Source organism: Aulonocara sp. 'chitande type north' Nkhata Bay, linkage group LG6, assembly GCF_057382095.1.
Source record: "Aulonocara sp. 'chitande type north' Nkhata Bay isolate Kocher_YH1m ecotype deep benthic linkage group LG6, A_spYH_male_GT1.1, whole genome shotgun sequence".
Classification (NCBI taxonomy): domain Eukaryota; kingdom Metazoa; phylum Chordata; class Actinopteri; order Cichliformes; family Cichlidae; genus Aulonocara; species Aulonocara sp. 'chitande type north' Nkhata Bay.
The window spans coordinates 21,948,701-21,975,102 of NC_141349.1; the positions used below are offsets into that span (position 1 = coordinate 21,948,701).

The 26,402-nt window shown below is 40.1% G+C and overlaps 1 protein-coding gene across 3 annotated transcripts in view; it reads left to right on the forward strand.

Annotated features, from left to right (window-relative positions):
- Positions 1–26,402, forward strand: part of rnf24 (ring finger protein 24) — a 31,448-nt gene continuing 5,046 nt past the window's right edge. Inside the window, exons 1-6 of one of the 3 annotated variants that reach the window (XM_086295592.1) lie at positions 9,768–9,872; positions 10,070–10,112; positions 11,876–12,025; positions 18,382–18,424; positions 18,994–19,035; positions 24,165–24,244. In XM_086295592.1, coding sequence (XP_086151718.1) covers positions 11,883–12,025; positions 18,382–18,424; positions 18,994–19,035; positions 24,165–24,244 — 308 coding nt within the window. In that variant the 5' untranslated portion in view covers positions 9,768–9,872; positions 10,070–10,112; positions 11,876–11,882. Of the gene's footprint in view, positions 503–9,767; positions 9,873–10,069; positions 10,113–11,875; positions 12,026–18,381; positions 18,425–18,993; positions 19,036–24,164; positions 24,245–26,402 lie in introns of those variants that run through there. The other 2 variants (XM_086295591.1, XM_086295590.1) reach the window with 2 other exon arrangements.

A 26,402-nucleotide genomic window follows, 5' to 3' on the forward strand; every position in this document is an offset into this window, starting at 1 on the left:
CAGGCTGTCCTCAAAACCTCCAGTGGCGTTGCCCGTCTCGGTCTGTGCACACTGATCCGACTAGCAGGAGGAGGTGGGATCTATATGCTAGTTGTGGTAGTGGGCTAACAAACGACTACGTGCGAACCGTGCAGACTGCCAAGCTCGGTTACCACTCCCATAAGCGCTCTTTTTCTCTGGAAAAAAACTAAGACCGCCCGCCTCTGAGACAGTTATTCGCCACTGCAAGCTGCTCTCTTACTCATCGCTGATTTTGAATCAAATGAATCAAGAATCGTGATAACCACAACAGCCAGGAGTCGTGAACACCGCAGGCCGGGGGGGTTGTGTGATGAGATCGTCGCCCTACAGCGGGGATTTGGTAACGCAGAGATAAGACGGCTCTTTGCTGCCAGGACGAGTTTCGGTTTGGATCGACTTGTCGCCTTTTCTTTAAAGCCTATTAGAAGAAGCACGTTGTAGAAAAGCACGGCTACTACTGGGGCTGCTGGGGGGATCGCTGGTGAGTTGATAGTACTTTCTTTTTATTTTAATTAACCTGTTATCTGTAGCTGCTAGCTTACTGTCAACTGTTAACATCCAATGAGCCCAACTTGGTAAAAAGCACTGATGCTCCCAATTTAAGTTCAAAACCAGCCAAAACTAACAGTATTGCACTAAATTACTCTTCAAGTTATTATAAAACAACTTAAAATGTTTCAGGGAAATGACTGAATGTTCATGAATTTGTGTAAGTGAACTTAAATGGTTTTTCAGTAGTAAAAGAAAGGGGGTGGAGGGGGGCTGCTCACGTTAAGTAATGCTATGTCATTTGAAGCTAAGGTTAGCCTGACGGCTACTAGCTTGGGAGCCCACGCCCAACTGGTCTCCTGTTCTTTAATGAGCAACAACCATATCATGAATGGCTTAGTTACACCACAGAGATGTAACAGAAACTACTTCAAAGAAAATGAAACGACAGTGGGAAATACAGTTTTTCTTCAATTTCACACAGAGGAAAATGTGGCCTGAAGTGACACATAAATGATCAAAATCATCAGATATGGCTTTAAAAAAGCACAACGATTGATGGGTGCATCCCTGCTGAGCTCCAGTGATGATCAGCAGACAGAAAAGCAGCTGAAAATACAGACAATGCACATAATATAAAGAGTATGAGACAATAAGAGCAAACTTCAACTCCCCCTTTTATTGTTTTTACTCATCAAGAGAGTTGGATAAGTAGCTTTCAGATGTAATTTATTTTGCCTTTAGGTGCATATCTGGCATCCTGCAGAGTATATGTATTTTTATTTTTAAGTTCAGTATGAAAATATCAGTCTACCTGGCAGCACGGCCCCACACAAACACAAATTTTTTTGGTATCTGGTCACCCACATATGACTCTACATTTTGATTATAACTGAGGAAAAATAGTGTGAATTTCCAAGACGTTAAGGCAATGATTTGTTTATCTACATATTCCAAAAAGATTAATGAGCAATATATTATACTTTATTTTAATATTAAACAATATTTTTAACTTTTTTCTGCTCTTACAGTGTGTTTAACATGGGTTACGTAAATGGTTCAGCATCTCATAGGTGATTGTGGCCAAAAAAAAAGTGTTATGCTGTCTTTGTGCTGAACTCGTTTGTGAACTCTAGATGCAATGTTGCAGTATTGCACTGACTCTTGCAAACCTGACTTGCAGCTGTGGTCTCAGCTGTGAAGTAGACAATTCGAGACAATGTAAAGTGTAATCACACATTCAACGCTGTAATCACCCACTCATTCTAGGAAAAGAAAACATGCAGTCGCAGCATTGAACAGTTTATATTTCAACTGTTCCCTGACATTCAGGGGTCTAAGAATAGAGTCCTTGTGCACGCTGTATGAACTGTTGCTTTGTGACTTTGGGCTATGAAGTAATTAAATGGCTTGTTCCAAAAGTTTAGACGTTATGCACCAGTACTAATGACAGGTTGGTGCATGTGACTGAATGATACGTACAAAACTGAGTAAAAATGGCTTGGCAGTCTCCCCCCCCCCAATTTTTTCTTTCCTCTACAAGTAAGGCAAGCAGGGATATTTAATTTGTACAATGTAATAATTGGGTTACGTATGTATAATGCCTATATCTAGCGTATTGATAAAGATAGTAGCATTAGCAATCACTCAGTCTTCAAGTGGATTGGTTGTACATTAACACTAACCTGCTCATAAATGTGAAATCCATTTAATAAAGCTTATTTTAACAGCCTTCAAGCATTCGAAGTAGCATGTTTGATTCTGTGCAGTTTCAGCCATCAAAAAGAAAAGAAAACATTGTAACAAAAGTTTACTACCAAAAAATGTAAGTGAATATTCAGTGAGAGCAGGCAGCGAACAGTCCATGATGGTAATAGCTTGTAAGTCTATGAAAAATAGTGTTAGTTAGAGGAAATGAATTGATGGTGCAACCGATTACACAGAAATTTTCCATGAGGGAAGGAGTGAAGTCCATGCCTGTTTACTTAAAAAGTGGGCTGTTTTTTTTCCTCAAGGGCACCTGGTGATGCAACACTGGATGTCTGTAACAGTAAGGGGTTGGGCTTCCTCTTACTTCACTGTCTGACAGAGCATCAATAATGGCCGTTCTGCTTTTTTAATGCCTTCTTTGAAGACTTGTTAGATACTCAGAAAAACTAGGCAAAGCTGTGTCACAGATACAAAAACATCCACCTGTGATCTCTTAGTTACGCTGCAATAGGTCTAGGCTGCTGGAGGATTCCCATGATGCCTTTAGTACTTCTTCTTCAGTCACCTTTTTCACCTACTATGTGTCTACACACATCTGCATTTAATTGATTGTTAATATTAATCTCTGCCTTTCTTCCATGCCTTTGTCCTGTCTTCATCCGCTCATCCTCGACCGGTAGCGGCAGATGGCGCCTCTTCCTGAGCCTGGTTTTGCTCGAGGTTTCTTCCTGTTAAAGGGGAGTTTTTCCATCCCACTTTCACCAAAGCACTTGCTTGTAGGGAGTCATATGATTGTTGGGGTTTTCTTTGTATTTTTGTAGAGTCTCTACCTCAAAATACAAAGCACTTTGAAGCAACTGTTGGGGTGACATGGTGCTATACAAATAGAATTGAATTGAATTGAAGCAAGTAGTTATACTCCAGTCAACTTGCTAAATGCTTCCTTACAGTGTGTTAATGCTTCTTGTGTAATTGTCCTGGAAATGAGCATTGTCATATTAAGCTGGGAAGGCCCCCCCCCCACACACACACACACATACACACACACACACATCCCACAAGTGCTCTAATGCTTAAGGGAAAGGTTAAATAGACTAGTGACTTAACAAATTCATGGTGTATGCTTAAAGCCTGTCCAACATGTTCCAAATATTCTCTGATCTGGAAATACAAGCTTGATGGCTGCAGCACTTGAGATGTAATTGATCCACAAATCCTTGTGTACGCTCCTGTGCTCATATGTATCTGTATCACAATAAGCCTTCACAAATGATAACCAATTTAATTATAGTAAATAAACCAAAATATAGGGTTTCTATTAGTGAGTATATGGTGAAGAGAGATACTTATGATCCCCTTTGAAAATCATCTAAAGCTTAGATTTCACCCACTGATCATTCACTTGTGGCTCTTGGCCTCAACTAAGTACTTAAGTGCTAAGTACTAAATTCACTTATGTATGGACTCACTGATACTAACTATGGGTTAACTGACTAGTTTTACAGCTTGTTTTCTTTACAAAAGTTGCACTTGACATAGGCTGGTTGTTGATTCCCTGTGGGTCAATAGCAGATTACGCTAAGAATTGATATGACTTCAGCTTGTTTTCATGTTTCTACTTGACTTACTCACCCTCACATGACTACAGGTTATTTATACTAGCTGTGACCCTGCACTTTGCACATCCAAGGGTCCCATTTCCCTAAAGTAGGTAGTTGTAAAAGGACGCTGCTTGCTACAATTTAACCACGAGCCTGTTCAGCGATCATGCTGCTTTTTAGAAGGCAAATAAACAGCCGAGAAGTTGCAAATAAAATGAAGAGCAGAAAAGAAAGTAAAACTTTGACAGTCAAATGGAAACTGGTTAATGAGGTGGCAGGGAGTGCTGAAAGGAGGGTGAAAAAAGAAACTGCAGAGAAGCACAGGGGCAAGAGTGCTATGAGGCAGCTGTGTGTGTCAGTTTTCTCGTATTTGTGTCGTCTTGTGTTACTGTGAAAGTCCACTGAGGAACGATGATGAGCTCATGGAGACGGAGACAGACAAAAATGGTTAAAAAGGAAGAGAAATCAATCAAATGTTCAAGTATGGCTTGAATATAGCCTCAAAAAACATACTCTAAAAGTTAGCATGAAGTAGGCAGCAGATTTTCTCATTTAGAAGCAACACTATCGAGACTAAACCGAGTGAAAAATAACAACTTATCACCGCACGCAAAACACCATAGAGAAAAAAACCATAAAGGTAAACTCTAATCTTTGCGATTACAGGAGTGAATTACAGCGTGGTAGACTAGTGAAAGTGAAAGAACGCTCAAAGAAACTTGTAAACAAGTGAGCCTTTGGGGTTTGAACATTAAGCCAAAGCACAAGTGCCAAAACATGCCAAGCTTCAAATGGCCATTTGTTGCTGGTGCCAAAAGGGAGTCAATCCCTATAGACTACAGACGCCCATGTACAGCCTGGTACACAAGTGGTTTTGCTCTCTGTAGGTTATTTCCCCGCTCATGACACCTCTACTATGAGCCTTTGTCTCACTTGTGGCTTGAAGTTATAGTTAAATTTGGTTTTCTTGTAACAAATTGTCAAGGCCTTTTAATTTTGCTGTTTATATTTCAGCACTGACAGCCGCTTGGTTCAGTTTAAGATGTGACAAACGATGAGGTGGGAGTGACCACTCTGATTCACTCGTGCTTTGACCCAGTGTTTCAGGAGCAAAGATTTCCAAGGCCACCTTGTACCTGACTGAGCCACTAGCTTTGACAAATATGCAGTAATTAATGCTGGCGGGATGGGAACAGGCTGTACTGACATCATAAAACTCTAATTAGCCTACTGCAAATACAGCCCTTCCGTATACTACACCAGTGGTTCTAAAGCTGTGGTGTGGAGGCAAGGCAGGTAGAGTACAGACAAGCAGGGAAAAAATATGAATATGAAAGTCGAGTGAATACGAGGTTGTTGATGCTGGAGACTTTTTTTCTTTTTGGTTAATGATGGTTAAAAGTTGTGGTTTGTAAACGTTTTGGCTTTTGAACTGGGACATGCCAGAAAATCCTCAAAATCCTGTACTACTGCATTCATGTTTCATCTATTATTAAGTAATCACACCAGTCCCCAGTGTCTCTTTAATGACTTCCTTTTATAAAACTGTTCCTGGCTTTCTGTCTCTGTTGCAGGGAGATAAAATTAATAAAGAGTGATTTATTTTGAGGAGTCTACAAATGACTGGTTACCTATTGTAAAAACGCCCTCCTCACTGATTCACATGTGTTGAGTCGGTAAATATGCACAAGTAGATTAAAAAGTAAGGCTAACACCGTATCGAACAGCCGATCAGCAAATGAGGGGCGGCGTCTTTGCTAGTGACAAAGTATACTCAACATTTCCGGCACTAGAAAAGGAGCCTTACAGTTAACACGTTCTAGGGAAACTTAATGATGACGAAGACTGCTTGTTATATGTGTGGATTTCATGCATGTTTCTGAATGTATAAGTGCGCATGCAGTTCTGTTAGGTGTCATCAGTTGCTATGAGCTCGCCCCCGTTGACAACCCTGTCTCCCACGTCTCCATAACTAGATTTACAGCTACAGTGACCTACTTATTGTAGAACCTGGTCCAACTTTGGAAAAGCAAGCGTTTGTGGGCACTGCTAGCCAAAAGTAAATAGTGAGATGCACAACCATGTCTTTATCTGCTGCATGCAAAACATAATCCATCTTTTTCATTGAATTACTGTTTAAAAGCTTTCTTCTCTCACGCTGAGGCTTGTATCATACTCTTGTCTTAAGGCATAAGGATCAGCTGTGTTTAGATTCAGTTATCTGAACATTAAACTGCTGAAAATATGATATGTAAGTGAAGTGTCATGTGAGTGCAGACATTTCACTTTTCGCTGCCAGCACATTTTAAAGAGCCCCTTACTCTGCCTGTGAGGCCCTGGTGTTTGTTGCTGCCCTTTGGCATATTAAGTTTCAGATGTGCAAACCTCATGGCCGTTCATGGCTGCTAGTGGAAATTTCCACTTCTCTTCATACAGCATCTTGTGTATTATAATGCTGAGGGCTGATAATAAGAAACTGTACAACAGATTTAAAAGTTTAGGCGTTGTTTTAAAAGCAGTTTGGTGTTTATTTATATAGGTAACGTTTTTTTTAAATTTGTTAAGGTTTTAACTACTTCTTCCTCTTTGGAACCCAGTAGCAGTAAAACTCACCAGCTGCTGGACAAAAGAAAGTAGAAACATAGAGGGATCATGTGGTACTCGTTCAAAAAGGTTCAGCTTCTATTGATCAGAAGTTCAAGGCAGGATTGTGGGTGGTGGAGGCGGGGTGTGTCCTTTACGTTTAAGGTTTACAAACAGTGAGTTATATCATTAATAAGTTACACAATGCTCATCAGGAGGTGTGGTAATGAGCGAATGGAAAGGGAAGGTTCCTATCCTGGGTTGTTCATTGAAAACATTAGGTCTGTATCCAAGGGTGACCCTTTTTAACGTTCTTATAAGGACTTTATTCTGTAGTGGCTACATTGTCATCTAGTTTGTTTTAGTGGGTTTAACGTACGTGTAGATTTTTCTATCAGGCTGACCTATCAGACTCAAGTAGATGTGAATGTTTTACAGTGTGAAACAACTGCATAACATTGTTTTGCTTTCAGTCTGTTGCACAGATAAATCATGAGTCACTGGCTTACTGGAAAAGTTTCTTCATGGGCTGCAGTCGGTTAAAAAAAATCCCAAAAAAGTTATGAAATAGTTTAAAAGTTGAAACTGCCTGCCAGCAGAGATGAAAAAGTGCAGTCTGAGACATTGTCTTTGCTCCTCTCTTAGTTAGGAAGTTGATGTTATCCCCAGGAGAAGCACAGTGTTCCGACAAATGGGAAGCAACAGCTCTCCCATTATTTTTTCCGGCTTGTTTTTGTCTCGGGTCTAAGGAGAGCTGTTGCTTCAAATTAAACGGAGTTGAAAGTTTGTGATCAAATCAGAATCAGGCTCAGTTGTAGGTAGGAACAAAACAAACACAGACTACAAATGTACACAAATATCTGAAGTTTCATTGATTTTTTTTTTTTTTTTCACGTGTCCTTATGATGACTTGCTTTTGTAGAAAATTGATTGGAGACTTCCCAGTAAGTTAGGCAACACATGTTTATCTTCATTATATAAAACTGTGGAAACAATCTGAGTTACGTTTTTCAGTTTTCTCTGGTTAGGGAAATGTTCTGCACGTGCTGGCTGGCTTTATCAGTGCTCGCTTTATAATTTTACTATGTTTGTATAACCATAACACAATGTAAAAAACAAACAAACCATGGACTCGATTGTAGTTACATTTATTGGGAGGTGCACACCAGGTTACGTAGAAGGTTGCGGCGTAGGGTTAGGTGGGGTTGCACTTATGGTGTAAGTTACGACGTAGATCTGACGCACAAGTTTAATTTGCGTGTAATTGTTCCTCTTGTCACGTATTACATGGTTGTTGTTTTTACAGTCTGCTGCTGACATTCGTGATGTTATGTGCCCTGTGTATTGTGTTTAAGTACATCCTGCTGACACAAAAACAACAAATTCTGCAGATACACCCCGATAATGTTGTTGTTTTGTTTGTTTTTTTAATCCCATGATTCGGCAGGCAAAATGTATCCTTTGTGTCCTTTAGTCATTGTGCTGCGGCACTGTACTTTGGGCATTGTGCAGTCAGTTACGCTAAAATAGTCGTGTATGTAACCGCTTGACGATAGCGATGCGTGATTCTGCTGCTTGTGACACGCGTCACAAGCTTACGTGTGTTCAGCATTAACGCAAAATACTGGACATTTCAGTGTTCAGTTGTGAACATTTTATGAGGAATTCCTTTGCTTGTCATGCCTCTTCCTGTGTGTATTCATCCCCAAGATGTGACATTAAACTGAAGAATTGTGGTTGGTCGTGTGGATCATGCAACTTCTTGAAATAAACTCTGTGCAAGAATATGCTGTTATCATTAGGAAACCCACATATAGGAGCTCAGTGTGGAGTAACTCTTTCTAGTCCCATCGCACATGAATCTGGACAATAAAATATCAGAGGTCAGACAAAAGGTGAACATCAAAAGTCATGTTTTCCTCATTTGTACTTTGCACGAATTCCTTTCTATTTTACTCTTGATGAAAATAGAATAATTACTTTTGCTTTGTTTTTCTTCAATCATGTCTCACAAAGCCATGCACAAGGAATGTGAAGATTTTCCCACTCATCTTCATTTCCAATGCATCTGCAGTGTGCATAGCCTTGTTGCTGGTTACGTAATAGGGTGAGGCCGTGTAAAAATGTCTGAGGGAGACAGGCAGGTGGTGAAAGAAAGGGAGGAATGAGGAGAGCAGATACATTTAATACAAAAAGAATAATTTATATCACCCAGTTCACACTGGCTCCTTTTCTAATACTCTCCTGTGTTTGACAACGTGATGCCGCTCCCCCTCACGCGCACACACACACACACACAAACAAAATTGGAGGTATGTAAGTTGTTGACTGCAAGGGGGTTATATTTCAAGATCTTGATGTACCCACGACCCTGTCAGTCAGCGAATCTTGATACTGAAGGGATGCTGCACAGAGTGAAAGACACAGCCTCATGGTTTAGGGCAAAAGACTTCTTAAACCTATCTTTCAGTGTGATCGTATTAGCCGTGACCAGCATACCTAATAGACACATCCCAGTAACCAGATCCCTGACCTACGTGTCTCTCATATAGCAAGCTATAAAACCATATCTGTGCTGGATTTCAGAGAAACAGAGTTAAAGTTCAGCGCTTGGGTCACATGTCAGTTTATGTGCTTTTGTTTACTTTGCGATATTTAAGAACTGTGGAACTGTGGAAACTCATTATTGTATTTAAACTGTTCCCCATTGACAAAATGCCACTCTTTATGAATGACATTTAAAAACTTAATAATAAAAAATAATACTAGACATATAAAAATATATAATACGACTAAATACTAGTTTTCCAAACTGTAGTGTTTTAGTTTTATTCCAATTTTCCAGCGTCTGTTTTTCCAGATTGTGCTGAAGACCTCTGTCCTAATTATCTACTGTGAGGAACAGGTTTGTCAGTGTGTCGCACTCAGATTTCTCCAGAGGTGTTTGCGCAGCATGTTTCTGTGGTTAGTTAAGCTCGGGTATGATGCTGCGGCTGTGTTGGTTGGACAATGTTGACCAATATTGGCCTGATATGTCAGACAGAAGCTTTTTTTTTTTCTTTGAACTTGAATGCAGATAAAGGAACTGTGTCTTACAGTAGTTACAGTAGTTTGCCAACTTTGGCTCCTTTGTTTACAAGAGTCTCACAAATAACAGAGCATGCGTCACAATGCGGTTTGGAGTTGAGCCGTGTCTCCAACCTTCCATCTCTACAGTTTGTAAGTCGGAATTGGCCCCAAAACTTCAGTTTCGGCTCAGCTCTTGTTAATACAGAGAAGCCAAAAAGAGTCGGAGAGCAGAGAGGGGCTCGAGTTTGGCAGGGAGCCTTTATGAACAGGGCGCAGATATGATCCAAACAGATGCACTCAGTGAAAAGGCTCTCAAGGACACAGCATGGCACTTTGTAAAGGCCTGTGTTACAGATAGATGCACACTTTTCTGCTCTTCAGCATGAAAGCACCAATAGGGTATGTATATGTGAGTTTCTTTATTCTATATTTAACAAAAATATAAGTGATGCAGTCTGGAGATAATTTCATTAACATGTAGTTGTGTAACTTGGTAGCTTGAACTACTCGAAGAAATTATTCTAACTGTGTGAACTGACGCAAGATTGCAACAGAGGACTAATCTTGTAAATGAAAGTGTGTGTTTTGTTTTCAAGTTTTGGAGGTGTTTCTGGAGGTGCTTCTCACATTGTGTCAAAGGTACGCAGCACAGAGGCATGTTTGTTATCGGATAACAAGAGCATAGTTGCCTGGACTTTGTTTGTGAAGAAGACAGTTGAGCTTGGGGCTTGAGTTTTGCACATGCGAGGCTACCAAGCTTCAGTTAGCTGGCAAAATTCTAAACTGAAATGTCTTTTTTGCTGCTCGTTCATGAATGATTAAACTCACGGGGCCACTGGGAGCCCTATGAGTTTAGGATATTTGAAATTGAATATAATAGACTTTCCCTGATGTTCATGTAATACTCTGATCTCTACATGCACCACAATGTTTTGTAGGCCAGCAGAGGAAACTGTTGTTAAAGTCACAAGAATTTCATTTCTATTCTGAGTCAGCAATTGTCTTTTCAAAGTGTCTTTGGAGGAAAAAACAAACAAAAAACTCAGTTAGCTTTTGAGTTCAATAGCCTCTCTTCTGAAGACAGCACGCTAGCTTCATTCCTTATCTAAGCTATGCTTATCTTAAACGCCGGATTCCATCCTCTGGGATGTGATACTTACACATACAATTTGGGCTCAGTTTCCTCTGAGATACTACTCAAGCTTGACCTGGCTGTTGTGCCTAATATTTGGGACATTTTTCCCGTTTCACCCCCCTTTAAACTGGTGACTCCATGTGCTCAGTTCACTCAGAGCTCTTTATATTTAAGGGATAAATCTCGGTCCTCGTAGCTTTTACAGTCTTTTTGTAATCTGAAAGTCATGCTGAGCCACTGAAACATTTGTTAGGAGAACATCAGGTCCTTTACTTCTCCTGTATCATAAACCATGTGCCTTGCATTGCTCTTGTGTAAAGCTAGAAAGAGACGCTGTGCCAACCACGTTTATGTATGGATGACTTGCAGCTCTGGAGCAAGGCAGCTATCATGATTGCTAATACCAGCTGGAGTAATGTCATGTAGAAGCGCCTCGAAATAAAGCTAAGAAAGTGCCCACCATATGGAGGTGACTCTGTTAATGGCCTCAGTAAAACCTCCAAAACTTTCCACTCGGGAAGTGTACAGGAATGAAGCCTTTAGGGAAGAGGGAGGAGCACAAGACACGGGTCCAAAAGGAGCAAAAGTTATTCCGGTCCCCCCTCCTCATCTTCTGTGGGTAGGCTCAGACATGCCCAGTCTTGTCCTTTTTCATAAGTTGAGTAAGAGCACTTGGCCAGTTTATCCTTGTTAGTGTTCCTTGGATTTGATGGATTAAGTTTATCAGAAGTACAAACATGGAAGAAAATATTAAACAAAAGTTGCCTGCACATGTGTTTACACTCTTTTTAAATGATATAAATTACATAAATAAACAATTTTCTCTGTTCTCTTGCCTTGTTTTGGTAGAAACAAAGCTTTAGTGGTTCGATACCAAGAGGTCGTGAATGCTATAATGTCACAGTTGTGCTTTCTGAGTTGCCCTTTATTACTCGTTGCATCATTGCCCTGCTGTTTGTTTTCATTGCAGATTCTGAGGTTTAAGTTTACCTTCATGCAGGATGGTTTTTGTCTTTGGACAACAAGTCCCAGTTAACCCGTGTTTTATCATTACATTGTATTTTACATCACTTCATCAAGGTTAACTAATTGTAACACTTGTAGATATATGGTATTACAGTTAAGCAGCACTTCTAAAATGATGACATGCCCTCAGCTCCAGCTCCTTAGAGTCATTTAGTTTTCTTACTGGTACAAAGGGGTTTTCTTTCTGTGGACTGTGTTGGTGTCTGGAAGTACTTATGTCCATTTGTGTCTTTCCATCCAGGCTATCCATGAGCTCCGATTTCCCACACTACAGTTTCAGGATGCCAAATATAGGGTTCCAGAACCTTCCCCTTAACATCTACATTGTGGTGTTTGGGACAGCCATCTTTGTCTTCATCCTCAGCCTCCTCTTCTGCTGCTACTTAATAAGGTAAGAGTCATGCAGACTTTAGCTTGGGATCAGCGGAGGATTGGAATTTTTATAATGTGTCTGTGTGTGAGAGAGAAATGGTTGCTTTGCCATGCGGGTTTGTGGCATAAAGTGTCATACAGGCAACATTAGTGTGTGCATAAGATTAATCTGGTGCTAGTACCGCATGTGGTCTCTGAAAAGCTAGGATGGAAGATACAAACATTTATTAATCATTTAAAGAGACACATTGTTGTATTTTTTTTAATACATTCATTATTTATTGATTTTTGTGTTGGTATTTGTAAATCAGTTAACCTGAGAAGGCTCCCAGATTTGCCTATACAAATTCATTTACATGTGCAAATTAGGAAGCAAATTCCAATCATTACTCTCCCATTCCTGTAAATCAGCCCCAGCAGGCTTGGAATTTGCGCGCACATTTGTAATTCACACAGCTCTGTCCAGAAGAGGTTGTGTGAAGCTTGTTTTCGAAGACGATGGTGATTTAGAACACAGCGTACCACTTGACCACCAAACCATCAGCGCCAGTGCTCATCTGACACTTGAAAACTGTCATTATGCAACGGCACGATAGCTCTTTCTCTAGGTCTGTTTGCCTCACATTCATTCAGAATTCCCCTTGTACTGTTTCACTTTAGCTCTGTCCATATTTTTGCATAATGTGAGGAGATGTTGAGTACTGAAAATGGCTTAATGTTAATGAGTTCTTTATAACTAGTAATTCAGAAACATGGAAATGCTTGTGCATACGTGCGAGCTGGTTACATAACATGACCTTGTAGCCTTTAACAACATACTGTATGGCACTTGTCACTGCCGCTTTAGGCTGAGATTTTGTGGGGAAAGAAAAAAGCTCTTGTTTTCTTCCTTTTTTTGAGAAATGTGTGTTAATAAGCATTTGCTAATAGTTTTCTCACAAGTGGGGAAAAATGTTTCAACAGCACAGTTTGGAGAAAGTTTCTCTGATATACATATATAACAATTTGATATCTTAAAAAATATTTAAAAATGGCTGATATCCAAAGTGGTTTTTTGATACATTATGATGATCATGGCACTACATGTCAAAGAAACTAGTAATAACTTTTTTTATTCATTTATTTATTTGCTGCTTTATTGCCACTTAACCTAACCTAAACCTTTAGGATATGCATTAAACTTCCACTGGTGTTTAAACATGTTGCTTGTAACTAATCTTTTTTTTAAGCCCCTTTGTAAGCACAGCATCTTTAGTGTAATTATTTCCTTTAAAGGAAAATTCAGAGATTGCTACTTACCAGCTACATCTACACTAATACGTTTTCATTTTGATACGCTGCTTTTGACAAAAAACCATCCCTAAACAGATGAACACTCATCTGTTTAGTAACGTTACGAAAACCATCTCTGGACTTACTGAAATGGTTAAAAGCGTACATCGCATAACTGTTTGTGTTGACAGAAGTGGCGTGAACGTGTTGTGATTCATAATCCATGTTGAAGTGTCCAGTTAGCCAGGGCTGATGTCTTTTTGTTCTCTAGAGAAGGTCATGAGGTAGAGGACAGCAAATACTAACTGCTTCCAAATGCGTGTCTGGCTGTCCAGATGAGGCCAATTCTTACTATAGCATTTAGTACCAAAATTTAGATACTCGTTTGCAATCATCCTAATGGTGCGATCTTCACGGACATGCAGCCACAGCAACGCAACAGACTTGGCAAAGCAGCTGAGACACTGACAAGTATCCAACTGTTAACGTACATATTAACCAGGCCAGTGCACACAGTTAAATGTTACCACACAGCCACATGTCTTTTCCGTTAAGTTATCATTGAGTTAGCGGCTGTAGCTAGTTAATAGAAAGATAGCAGTAATGTTGGAGCATGGCAAGTCCCGCTTGTCTGTAATGTGAAGAGACAGCGTAATGTTCATTTAACAGAAGAACAAAACAGGATGTTTCTTTTGGGGAGTTTAAAACATCCCCAGCAAGGGCTGTGCGATATGACCAAAATCTCATATCCCGATATATAAGAATTTTATCGTCCAGATAACGATATAAATCACAAAAATGTAACATTTTCTGTAAATTCTGTGAATCTCGGGCAGCTCGACTTGCGGGAAGTGTTTCCAGCTGCGCGTCCTTTACCCGGAGTCGAGTGTTTTAACCGATGCATGAAACGATACATTTTTAGACATAAGTTGTACCGGCCGCCGTTTTCTTTGTATTTATTACACGGCGTGCTGCGGGTTGCCTGTTCTAACGTTTGAGTCTAAGGTTTATTTTTTAGCACCTGCTGGCTCTTTTTTACTTCTCATCCGTAAATAATCTGCTCTTTCACGTGATTCAGTTTATTTTGAAAAGTCTCAACAGGATCTTGAGCTTTATTGTGAAAGGTTTATGTGGAACATAAACAAGCGGACACGCGATGGTTTTACCATCGTTGTTGCTAACGACAACGCATAAAAACAGGCGCTTGTCCGTCCGTAGTGTGGTTATATACAGTGTTGGGAAGGTTACTTTTAAAATGTATTCCACTACAGATTACAGAATACATGCCCCAAAATGTATTTTGTAATGTATTCCGTTACGTTACTCAATGAGAGTAACGTATTCTGCATACTTAGGATTACTTTGGATATATTATCATGCTTTTTACAACTGCATGAATGTACTGTTGCTGTGTGATTTATTACTATTACTGAAGGTCCGTGGCTCCGAACCGTAGTAAAGGGACCTCTGGCTAATACGTTGGTTCCGTGTCGGGCTCGTAGCCGAAAAATAGAGACAGAGAGAGGCGTTGAAAGGCTGCTCCAACGGAACTTATTGTTTCGGAGGAAAACACGAACACGGTGTACAGTCGAGTCTTAATAGTTAACTTACAACTGGGCTCGTCAGGCACTCTTCTTGGCTGAAGTGGTTATTATTGTTTCTGCTCGGTGACAGCTCGTACTTTTCCACTCACATTTTTCTCCCTCCTCGCGCTCACAGACACATAACTGGTATGGCAGTCCATTCTCCCTGCAGCACGGACTACACTGCCATAAGGCTACATTCATTAGGCCTATTAGCTTAGCACAACAACAACAACAACAAAAAAGCGCTCTCTCACCCAGGAAACACACAGTTGCAGAGAGACTGCGTCACCATGGCAACCGTAACGCTGCCGCCTGGAACAACAGAACATAGCTGTCAAACAAAACCCAAACAGTCCTGACCCGCCACAATATGAAACAGGAAAATACCGCCGTGTAATCCATTTATTTCAACAAAGTAACTGTATTCTGAATACCACCTTTTTAAACGGTAACTGTAACGGAATACAGTTACTCATATTCTGTATTTTAAATACGTAATGGCGGTACATTTATTCCGTTACTCCCCAACACTGGTTATATAAAATATAAGAGAAAGAGAGAACTTTAAGAAATTAATATAGCCACTACAGTGACCATCAAAACGATAAAAAAATATTGCCATAAACAGTTTATTTTGCGACACCACGAAACAAACGATAGCGTAAAATGAAACGATAGACGTTTTTATATCGTCATCCGATATATATCGTTATATCGAACAGCCCTATCCCACACACTAAGCTATTCTAGGAATGACCTAGCAGGGCCGTTAGCTAAAAGATCCTAATTAGCTGGACTTGACATTAAACTGTGTTTGATCTGCGGCGCTCCTAGTTTGAATAATAAAAAAGCACAAGCTAAGATGTGTCCAGCAGCATTTTCAGAACTTTGCTGTAGGAGTCAGGGCCATGTGGACACTAGCTATAAACATCCAGAAAGTTTTGCTTTTTAAAATGAAAACGTATTAGTGTGGACATGATTTCATTCCCTTGCTAGCTCCTTTTGTAAGCCGACTGGCCTAATCAAATTGTCCCGGCTGCTGTTGCAACACGGGTTTTATCCTAGCAGCAGCAGACTGAACACAAATAATGCCCAGCGTTTTTTATCTAAAACAGTGAGAAGCAGCAGTTGCTCAAAAATTTCTCCCCTCGCCGTCTTGTCATGTCCTGTCTTGCAGGGCAAATGGTAAGTAGATTAACTCCTCTTGTGTCCTTACAATTCCTCATCTAACTGTAAAGAGACACTTAATGACTTTGATGCAGTCCCATGATTCAGTACTAAAAGCTGACATTGCCAGGTTCACTCTCTAAATGCAAATGAGCGATTTTGGCTCCATAAAAAGACTTCTAAAGATGCAGTCTCCCAAAGGGTGAATCAGTTATGAGTATATGTATAAATTTTCTCATGGTGTCCGATAATTTAAAAAAAATGACACGATTGCTCCATATTTGGGAAATACTTTGTGGAGCTCTGTGGACACGGCTCACACCACCATGAAGGGGGAATCTTAAGGTTTCTGTGCAGTAAAGCATCACCAGCAGGGGCGAGAAAGGAGAGATGAAGTAACACGTTAGAGTTCACTCGCAAGATTCCAGCAGACATATACTCGCAGATACATTTTGACAGAAGGCAGACTCTCACAGAGAAACGCAACCACATCTCTCAGCGAGTCTCTAATCCATACACACACAGGTGCAAAATATGCAGTTCAGTTTGCACAAACATTCAAAGAGTCTTAAGTATTGGGTGTTTCTGTAACGTGGAAAAGGAGCACTGAACAAATGCGGCAAGTATATTTGAATCTGTTAGTCATCACTGCAGTTTATAATATTCATTACGTGCTCATGATACCACAGGGCAGATGATACATGTTTTTATGTAGGTGGCACTGACTGCAGCGTAATTCTATCCTATTTGGCACCTGGTTCTCATATTAAGTATTCTCCCACTTTTGCCCACTTTTACATTGTACTTGTGGGTTAATGAGCACCCCCCCCTCCCTCCCCCCCATCAGTCACCTATGACCCACCCTCCCATGATCTTGTCCCCTACCCCTGGGAGTCTCTGCACCTTTACCTGCTGACCTCTTTCAAAATGTCAGTTTCTCTCCTAGACTGTGCTGCTTGTTTTACAGATCCCTCTCACTCTGCTGCGAGAGGTTAAGGTTACTTGTAATGGAGGTAAATCTTACAAACCTATGAATTTTTCCTATCTCTTTTGCTCTTTTTTTCCTTCCCTAATTTTTTATTTCATTTATTTATTTGTTTGTTTGTTTTTGCATATGCTATTCTGCCTCTCAGTACCTAGAACCTCTTATCCAGTGTTCTTCCTGTTGTCTGAATGTTTTTTGTAGCTTAAACTCGGGTTGTATCGACCGGTACTCTTGTTGTGCTTTTATAGAGTGCCTCAGGAACCTGCAGTAATGCTTTTAATGTATGATCCGCTGTGTTTTTGGTGATGTGAGTTGATATTTTACCTTAGTTTCAGTGCTTGTTTTGACAGGAAACCAAGAGTATCTGTTAATATGTAATTTGCTTACTACTGCGTTCTCCTTCAACGTCTTCTTTCTTTCCTTTCGGCTGCTCCCTTTAGGGGTCGCCACAGCGACTCGTCTGCCTCCATCAACCCTCTGCATGTCCTCTGTTGCTCATCCATGAACTTCTGTGATCTTCCTCTTTTCCTCCTGCCTGGCAGCTCCATCTTCAACACCCTTTTATGAATATATCCATTAGCCCTCCTTTGCAACAAACCATCTCGGCTTTGCTGCTTCAACTTTGTGTCCAAACTCTGATGTACCCGTTTCTAATCCCTGCTGGTCATTCCCAGTGAAAAACTTAGCATCTTCAGCTTAGCCTCCTGTCTTTTTGTCCGTGCCACCGTCTCTAAATCATACATCATAGTAGGTCTCACTACATCTCCGTGTCTGCACTCTCTTCTTCACCTCTCTTATCCATTGTCTGTTTCTTTGGATGGTTGACCCCATGTATTTAAACTCATCGACCTTCACTGCCTTTCATCCTTGCATGGTCTCCTTTCCTGCACTTGCCCTCTCATTCACACACGTGTATTCTGTCTCGCTTCTGCTGCCTTTACTCTTTCTCCTCTCCATTGCATACCTCCAGCTCTCCAGGCTCTCTTCCCTGCTCTCAGCTTCTGCATTGCTAGTCAAAAAGATTTAAAAACATGTTGCTTTAGAAATATTTTACTTACCCTGTGTGAGGGGGTGAAGCTTGCCAGAAGCAGGACTCGTGCACTCACGAGAAAAATGCACAACCCAAACATATCTTATGGTTGCGCACTGCTCTGTCTCTTAGCGAAATAATTTCTGAACTAGTTATGTACACCAAGTTATGACAGTGTTTATCATTTTAATTAAACTAGATAAACTGATAAACTAGAGTAGACTGACTCTAGGAAAAAAAATTTTCAGGACATGTGGATTGTTTCTGTGTTATAGCGTCAAGTGAAGGAGGCCAATTATTAATCAAAAAGGTGTTTTGTCTTTACTTCTCCCCAGGTTACGGCACCAGGCGCACAAAGAGCTATATGCTTACAAACAAGTAAGAAAAAGCGCGCACACACACACACACACACACACACACACACACACACACACACACACACACACACACACACACACACACACTTCAGAGATAGGAAATCATCTGTAGCTAAATGCACCGCAGAAATGAAGTATCATTGCAGTGTCTAGTTTATATCAGCTGTGCATTGGCCATCATTTAAAATTCCCATTGCTGACTCCTTAGGCAGCAGCAAGAATTTTAAAGGGTTTGTGTTTTTTGTAAGCACGCGTGCACGTCCAGCACTTCCGGAAAAGTCACGGTTATGTGAAAGATGTGAGCAGATAATAGTGTGTAAAGAAAGAAAGAGAGATGGAAGGTGTTAACAAACTTACATTATGTAATACTGCGTATTACCAGCATGCAAAAAGCATCCAAACATGGCATCACAGAATATAAACACATGTTTTGTGCGTTGTGTCTCTCTGATTGTTAATCACACATTTTAGTGTATAATATTGTGATGTTTCTGTTCAGGAACTGGTTATAATTATTCTCATACAGTGTTAATCTAACTAATGGTTCTTCTTCTGTTGTTGCACCTTTAGGTCATTCAGAAGGAAAAAGTCAAAGAGCTAAATTTGCATGAGGTAAGTGCTTTTCTGTTTCGTTGGCTAATATCAGGCATCACTGTCAAGGCTTGCTGCGTCTACTGCAACAGTTTGTCACGCAGTATCAGCAGCAGACACTTTTCTCTGTCAATTTTAAACCTGTCAGTCACAAACGTCTTAGCTGTAGCCCCACCGTGTGTTTTTATTCAGGTTTTTAAATCTCATCCTCTTAGTTTTGTACTTGCATAGGAGATGTCCTGGGTCGTCATTTAATTTAAAACAAAGTCCAGAGCTCTGGGCCTGTGAAGCAACAATTTAATGTTACAAAAAAAGTTTAGAGCAGAGGTATCAAACATAAGATCCAGGGGCTAGAATTGGCCTGGCAAAGACTCCAATCTGGCCAACTGGATGGCTTTGGAACAAGTGAAGGAGGGCAGAGATTTTAGTCTTTTAACTAAAACTTTATCTGTAATTTCAAACATTTATTTTTTTATCGTGTAGAGAAACTGACACATGCTGTTGGAATTGCATGTCTTTTTTATATTAAGATATCTCTGGGATTAACATCAAAGTGATCCCTATGTGGCCCACAATGTAAAACGAGTGCGACGTCCGCAAAGATGTTATGCAATAAACATCGCGAACAGACGTTCACCGTGTTTGAACAGGGTTTGTTAAGATTTGGTTTGACAACAGTGATGACTGATACGCACTGTTTGTCATCCAACATTCAACATGTGTCTTCACTCATTGTCATGTGAAAAGGTGTAGTTAAGGCATTAACGTCCTCCCTGTTATTATTACGTAATGCTCGGTGTCAGCTCAGTGTGGTTGGAAAATTACAAACGCAGAAGTAAAGCTGCATCGCTTCTTGCGGACAGCCTTTTAACAGAGCAGCGAAAATGAAATGTCAACAAATAGCATCTTCGTGTGTGCTTTGGCACAGGCATGGCCATATTTTCTCATCAGCCGTGCTGGAATTTCCTGCTGTCCCATCAGGCTTCGGGGTTTTATTTATGTTATTAGGAATCGAGGGAGAAAGCATCACAAAGTGTCGTGTGAATGAAGCGCGTGACAGAGTAACCAAGCTGTGTTTAAGGACAATAATATATATGCACACAAGGCTGACCCAGTTCCAGGCTCACAGGATTACCCGGTGGAAATGAGCACAGCCTAAGCTACGTGGATTTGGTCTTTTATATATATAGCATAGCAGTGTAATATGGAACCCACTGAGTGTTTATATAAGTCTGTAACTTGAACAGCACCATCCTAAGCTGGTGCTGTTTTTAGCATGGCTTTGATCCCAGTCTTACATGTTATGTCGGTTTTATGTAAAGAGTGGCTGTCGTAATAGCATCACATGAAGTTCATGCTTCTGTGTCTTCTCAGACTTTTTTTTTTGTGTGTGTGTGTATTTGTAGTTATAAACAAGTGCACACATCTAAAAATATACCAGATGCTTGGAAACCCTCCCCCAACTCCCAAGTGTATCGTGTTGTTTTTGGGACGTTTTTAAAATAGGAAAAGCTGCACAAACACATCAGTGCTGAATGACTTTGATTAAAAAAAAACTAAAAGTCACGCTTTGAGACCTGCATGAAATATGCCTGTCATGTTCCAGCAGTGCAATACATAACACTGTGTCTATTTGCTGTGGTTGCATTTTCCTATCTATGTAGGGCAGAGGTAATGATTTCATATCTTTATCTTTCATTCATCTTATCTAGTGCTGTGTAATTTGCTTTATCAGTTTGATATGGTTGTTGGTCATATGTTGAGAGTTATTGATGTTGAGCTGGATGAATAGCCTGGGAATATGTATGCAAGAATACAGTTAGCAAGTGGCAGCAACTGCCTATTGTAAACATTCAGTTGTTTTAACCGTGTAAAAGCCCAGAAAAGTAAAATTATTTGAAACTAGAGTGTTTATTGAAGTTTCTGACAAATACGAAATTAATTAATTTGTGTTATTTGGAATTTGGGCAAGTTATTGTTTACATTGTATCTTTAAAAAAATAGAATTAGATTGATAATATGGAGGTATCATAAACTCATGTAGCAAATATTTGGCATTGTAAGGGTTCGTTTTGCTTTGTGAGGAGTTTATTTTGCTTTTTTTTTTCTTTTCTTTTAGAGATGTTTGCTGCATTAAATTCAAAGAATACATCTAATACATTATAGCGTCATTTTGTTTGTCACTGATGGGTTTTGGCGAGTGTTTTGTTTCTTTTACACATTGGTGGAGCTTTTTAAAAAAAATCTTTTTTAACTGTATGTTACATGTTGTGTGTTCCTGTTAAAAAATGATGGCTAAAGGTTAGTAACCTGATTTTAATGTAAGTGCATCATCATAAACTTCAGCTTCCTCTAAACTTTTAATTTTAAAAAGTGTACATGCAGAGATTGAAATGAAAGTAAACGTCTGCAGATGGGGAAACTGTGAAACTCTTGGTATTAATGTTCCTCTTAGTACCTCTTTACACAGTAGAAAGTGGTAAGACTGTGGGTGGTAATTACAGTTTGTGGTCCCAGCGTGCTAGGCAACATGTTCTCATCACTAGAGATGAGGAGATCGGAGTCCTTCACACGTCTGCTCTTTCTCACAATTTCGTTTTAAGCATTACGCTGATCCTCGGATGGTCTTTTTCTCTACCTGTTAATTTGATCTCTTTCTGTTGCTTGGCTGAGTTGAATGAAGAACGCTCTTTGTCTGGTAAATTTGTACGTGCAGAGCATTGCTTGGCATTCATGTACTGTTCTTGCTTCAATAAAATCAACAAGAGGGTAGAGTGTCTTTTGGGGTTTTTTTGTACAGTTTTTGGAAGCTTGCAGGATTAATCCACTTAACAGTGAAAAAATAGGTTCTGTCAAAAGTTGGCCGACAGTGTCACATCTAAGCCGTGAGGGTGACGCCACAGAAAAAGGCACTGAGAAAAACAAGAACACTGATCTATTCACCAATCAAGAGACCAAAGCAGACATCTTAACAGAGAAGTGTTGTGTGTCCAAAACTCCTCAGGAGTGGAAGCTAAAGCCCCCCATACTGTTCTTTTCATCCACAGTCATCCATTCAGCACTTGTAAAATAGAAGTTAGAGAGAAAATGTCGTCGAGTTTGAATAGCCAGTGAGCCCCTCATTAAAAGCTTCTACTGTAAAGGCTGCATGAAAATTGGCTTCATAGACCAACAGTTTATCTATTTCAGAGTTCACAATACTTCCCTAGACTTTACCTCCACTGTGAAATCATCCCAGCTGGCCATTGATGGCATGGATAGGTAGTAAGATTTGCTGCAAGTTATAGGAACGGTTGGGAACGATGACTCTTGCAGGATACTTCTCATTTTAATTTGTTTCAAGCAACATTAAATTGAGAGAGCACTCTTCTTACTGGAAGAGAAATCCATCTGCATCTGAATTGATCAAATGTAGCCAGCATGCCTGAAATAAGTAGCACGTCAAATAGCGCTTAGTGTGCCGTGTGGTTCTTGGGTGTTTGTGAACTGTATAATTTGCCCCACCATAGATTCGCGTCAGCATCTCCATCATAATAAGACCTGCGTCACCGACGGTCATGCACAGGCATCGCTCAATGCTTGCACTTCTGCACAAATTTAAAATGAGCGTGCGTGTCAGTCAGCTACATTGATCAAACACAAAAAAGAGAGAAAATAGACAGAAGCTAATGTGATTTCAGAGTCTAGTTTTCTATTTCTGGAGTAATATACTTATGTCTGTTCCCTTCCATATGTATGAAATGAAGCAAAAAAGAGATGGGTGAAGTGAAGAAAACCTGTTACTCTAAGTGCAGAAAAGTCGTAATCCATGTAAAACAGTTGGGGAGTAATGGCAACCGTTTTTAAATTAGTCTGGCCACATTACCAAGACTACCAAGAAGGCTAGGAAGCTCTCCTAGCCTTCCCAAGCAGTTGTAATGAAGATAAATCTGGGTTTAACAATGCTTTCTTGAGTTGCCAGTTAATTTAAACTCAGTATTGTATGGGGGAAAACTAATTGCCTGCCTTCCACCCTATGACAGATGGGATAGGCTATAGTAACTCTGCAACTTTGAATCGGATTGGTGGAAGAAAATGTATAGATGGATGGATGCTGTAGGTCCAGCAGAGAACGTTATTTCTAAAACTCCTACAGTGTAGGAGTTTTAGAAATAACGTTCTCTGCTGGGTCTCTCATAGGGGAATTTTGATGAGCGCTGAATTCCAGCGACTACATGAAAGGGCTGCATTGTTTCTTTGATGAAAGGCCTGCAGTTACTCAAAGTCAGGGGGAAGGGGATGATTGAGCCAGTGTTGCTCATAATAGGCTATCATAATATTACTGCAATCGATTGTGACAACATTACGAACCCAGGATCTATTCTTAACCCAGTTAAAGGCCAAGGGCTCATCATCACGCTCATCTAAAGCCACCAAAATAGAATTTGCAGGCGGTGGAGGGGTGAACGGATCAGTGGAATATTATTTTTTCCATCCCCACATGTTTCACTTCCTAATTTCCAAGAATTCCACACAACCACAACAGTTAGCTAAAACTATAAGGTGACCTGTTACGCTAGTTGAAAGTGTTTTTGTTTAAACCAAAATGGCATCCACATCCTGCTCATCGGGAATTTCTCAATGACCCTGACAAGGACTTTTTTTTCAGGGAACTTGAGCTGAACTGCCCAGAAATGGTTACTGTCTTACAATCGAGTTTAAAGTCTTGAATTGTAGTCATAGTGTGGGCTTTAGTATGCTTTCTTGTTTCATTCAAACCAGATCTGAAGATCTCTCAGCTTTTCTAACTTACGACTCCAGAAATGAACTGATAATCTCTCACCATCTGCATTACAGTGTTGATTGCTTTCCTGTTGAAAAGGGGAAAACCAAAACTACTGTAATGTGTGGCCTCTTGGCCGCGAACGGAACAAGTCCCCATGAGTGTTGCATCAGAGTTATACAACAGGCATAGTTGGTCAGTTGGACTTTTTTCCGTGGTTTTGGGGTTTTTTTCAGGCTGTTCTGGGGTGGGTTTTTGTTAAGTTTTTGGTGTTGTTGGTAAAAGTTTTTTTTTGTGTGTGTGTGTTTGTTCTTTTCACTAACACAAAGCTAAAATGATGCATGGCTTTATACAGAAAGCACCTCCTAACTCCCCTGATCTCTTTCAGATTTGTGCAGTGTGCTTGGAGGAGTTCAAACAGAAAGATGAGCTGGGGATTTGTCCATGCAAACACGCCTTTCATAGGAAGTAAGTACACGGTCTTATTGACATGCACAAGCACACACAGACACACACGTTTGTACACATCCAGTCAAGGACAAACAAGTCATTAAAGATTTCTTTATCTGGATGGTGTATTTCCATTGATTTTCCCACTTTTTAGGTATAGTAAATACAAATCGCTAGATGTTCTGCAATTTCAGAGACTTAGGGTGAACAATTATTGTCAAGCTTGTTGCGTTTGTGTGGAAGCCAACAATAACAAATGCCTCAGAGTTGCATGTTTTTGGGACACTAAACTAAAGCCCAGTGTTTATGAATTGGGAACTGCAGATGACATGTTGGATTGCTTCAGCCTGTTTGTCCCACACCTCCCTCCATGGCCTCCTACTTCAACTGAGTTCATTATAACAGCACGATGCCTCCCTTGGCCTAGTTTTTCTCTGCAGTTGCTGCAAGAGTAGTGACCTCTCACCTCTATATATACACACTGCTCTGCTCTAGTGCAAGGTAAGGAAAGGCATGCCGCTGTGCAGAGGAAAAGGTTTATTGAGGAGGGTATTGCTGGGTAGATCTTTTTACAAATGATGAGAAGAGAGGCAAATTATACAAGAAAAATAGGGTTCCAGTGAATGTTTGGTTAATGAAAAAGAAATAAAATAAAAGAAGTGCTAGTGAGTCATGCAAGTGCAGAATTATTTGTGAATTTAGAGATATGTTTGTCTTGATCCTTGCATGTAATCAAAATCTGTATCAAGATTTGTGGATGTGTACATACAGTTGTAGATGTTGTTTGTGGTTATTAACGGCTTAAAGTGTTGCACTCTGAGAGCTGGAAATAAATCTCCTCTCACCTGGCTGTCTCTTTATGAGGATTTTGGCTACACTTGGGTCTGAGCGGCTCTAGGAATAGATGTGCGACGGTTTGCAAATGTATGTGTTGTTTTTTTTGCTGGTTAATGAGCTGATATATGTTTCATATTTTCCTCTTGAACACAGCCACTGGAAGACAGAAAGCCAAACCTCTGGTGATCTACATTTGACCACTTAATTATTATTATGAGCTCTGGGTAATGACCAAAAGACTGAGAAACAAAACACGTATTTACTTATGAGATGAAACTTGTGGCAAAGAACGCTTTTAAAAGGGCGCCCCCATTAGGCCAGGTGGAAATAAAACTCCTATCCGGTTGTTCAGTGATGACGCGACGAATCCTACTTCCGGGTCTAAAGTAGCCTGCGTTTAATATGGCTTTTGTGTTGTTAACATGTTTAATGTTATGTATTTTCTTCTATTTAATCTCAAAAAACTCCTAAAACAGTCAGTGATCACTGTTGACCTCCCTCGGCTTTTATTACCACTAATCATTTATTTAAGCTCAGTTTTTAAAACCTTAGGATGTAACTACAGCCCAGCCCATGCAGCAGTATATGAATGACTAACCTCGTATTGTGGATGGATTATCTCAGTTGTTCTCCTGGCTGAAGTTTGGTCCTTTTACAGCATCCTGCCATGCGATTACATTTGTTCCTGACCACTGAGAACACTCACGTTAACTTTTATCGAGTGGAAAAAAAGTTAGCTTGTTTATATTATGCTAACATAGCTGTGTCGCTAGCACATCATTATATACCAGCTAGCCCAACTTCAGTAACCCTACAAACGTCACTGCTGTTTAGTTTTCCGTCTTCATTTATGCTGGAAGTGATAGCAGAGCTGTACGTTTTAATTTGTTTCCAAAACCCCGCAGTCAGGACATGCTATATTGTATTTAGATAGAAGCTAGCGAGCTAACTCCCTGCTAACTTCTAACTCCGTTAAATGTCATAAATTCCGTTTTCATGGATGCCTGGATGTTAAACTCAATTGTTACACCTGGTAGAGCAGAACGCTGATCATTTTATTAAAGATGAAAGACTTTAGACAGTTTTTCAACTCTCAGTAATGCCACAGTGATCGTTTGATATATGGACCTGCAGCGGAGTTTAGGTCCAGACACTGCTAGTGACGTCAGACTGAACAACCGGATAGAAAGCCGCGCAAGCATGTGGAGAACATGCAGACACAAATATTTTAGGATAAACCCAGAAAAAAAAGTTGTCTTTGGTATATGAGGTTTATATTTATTTGCCCCCTTTATTTTCCACTCTGCGTGGGTTTTTTTTGTTTGTTTGTTTGTTTTTT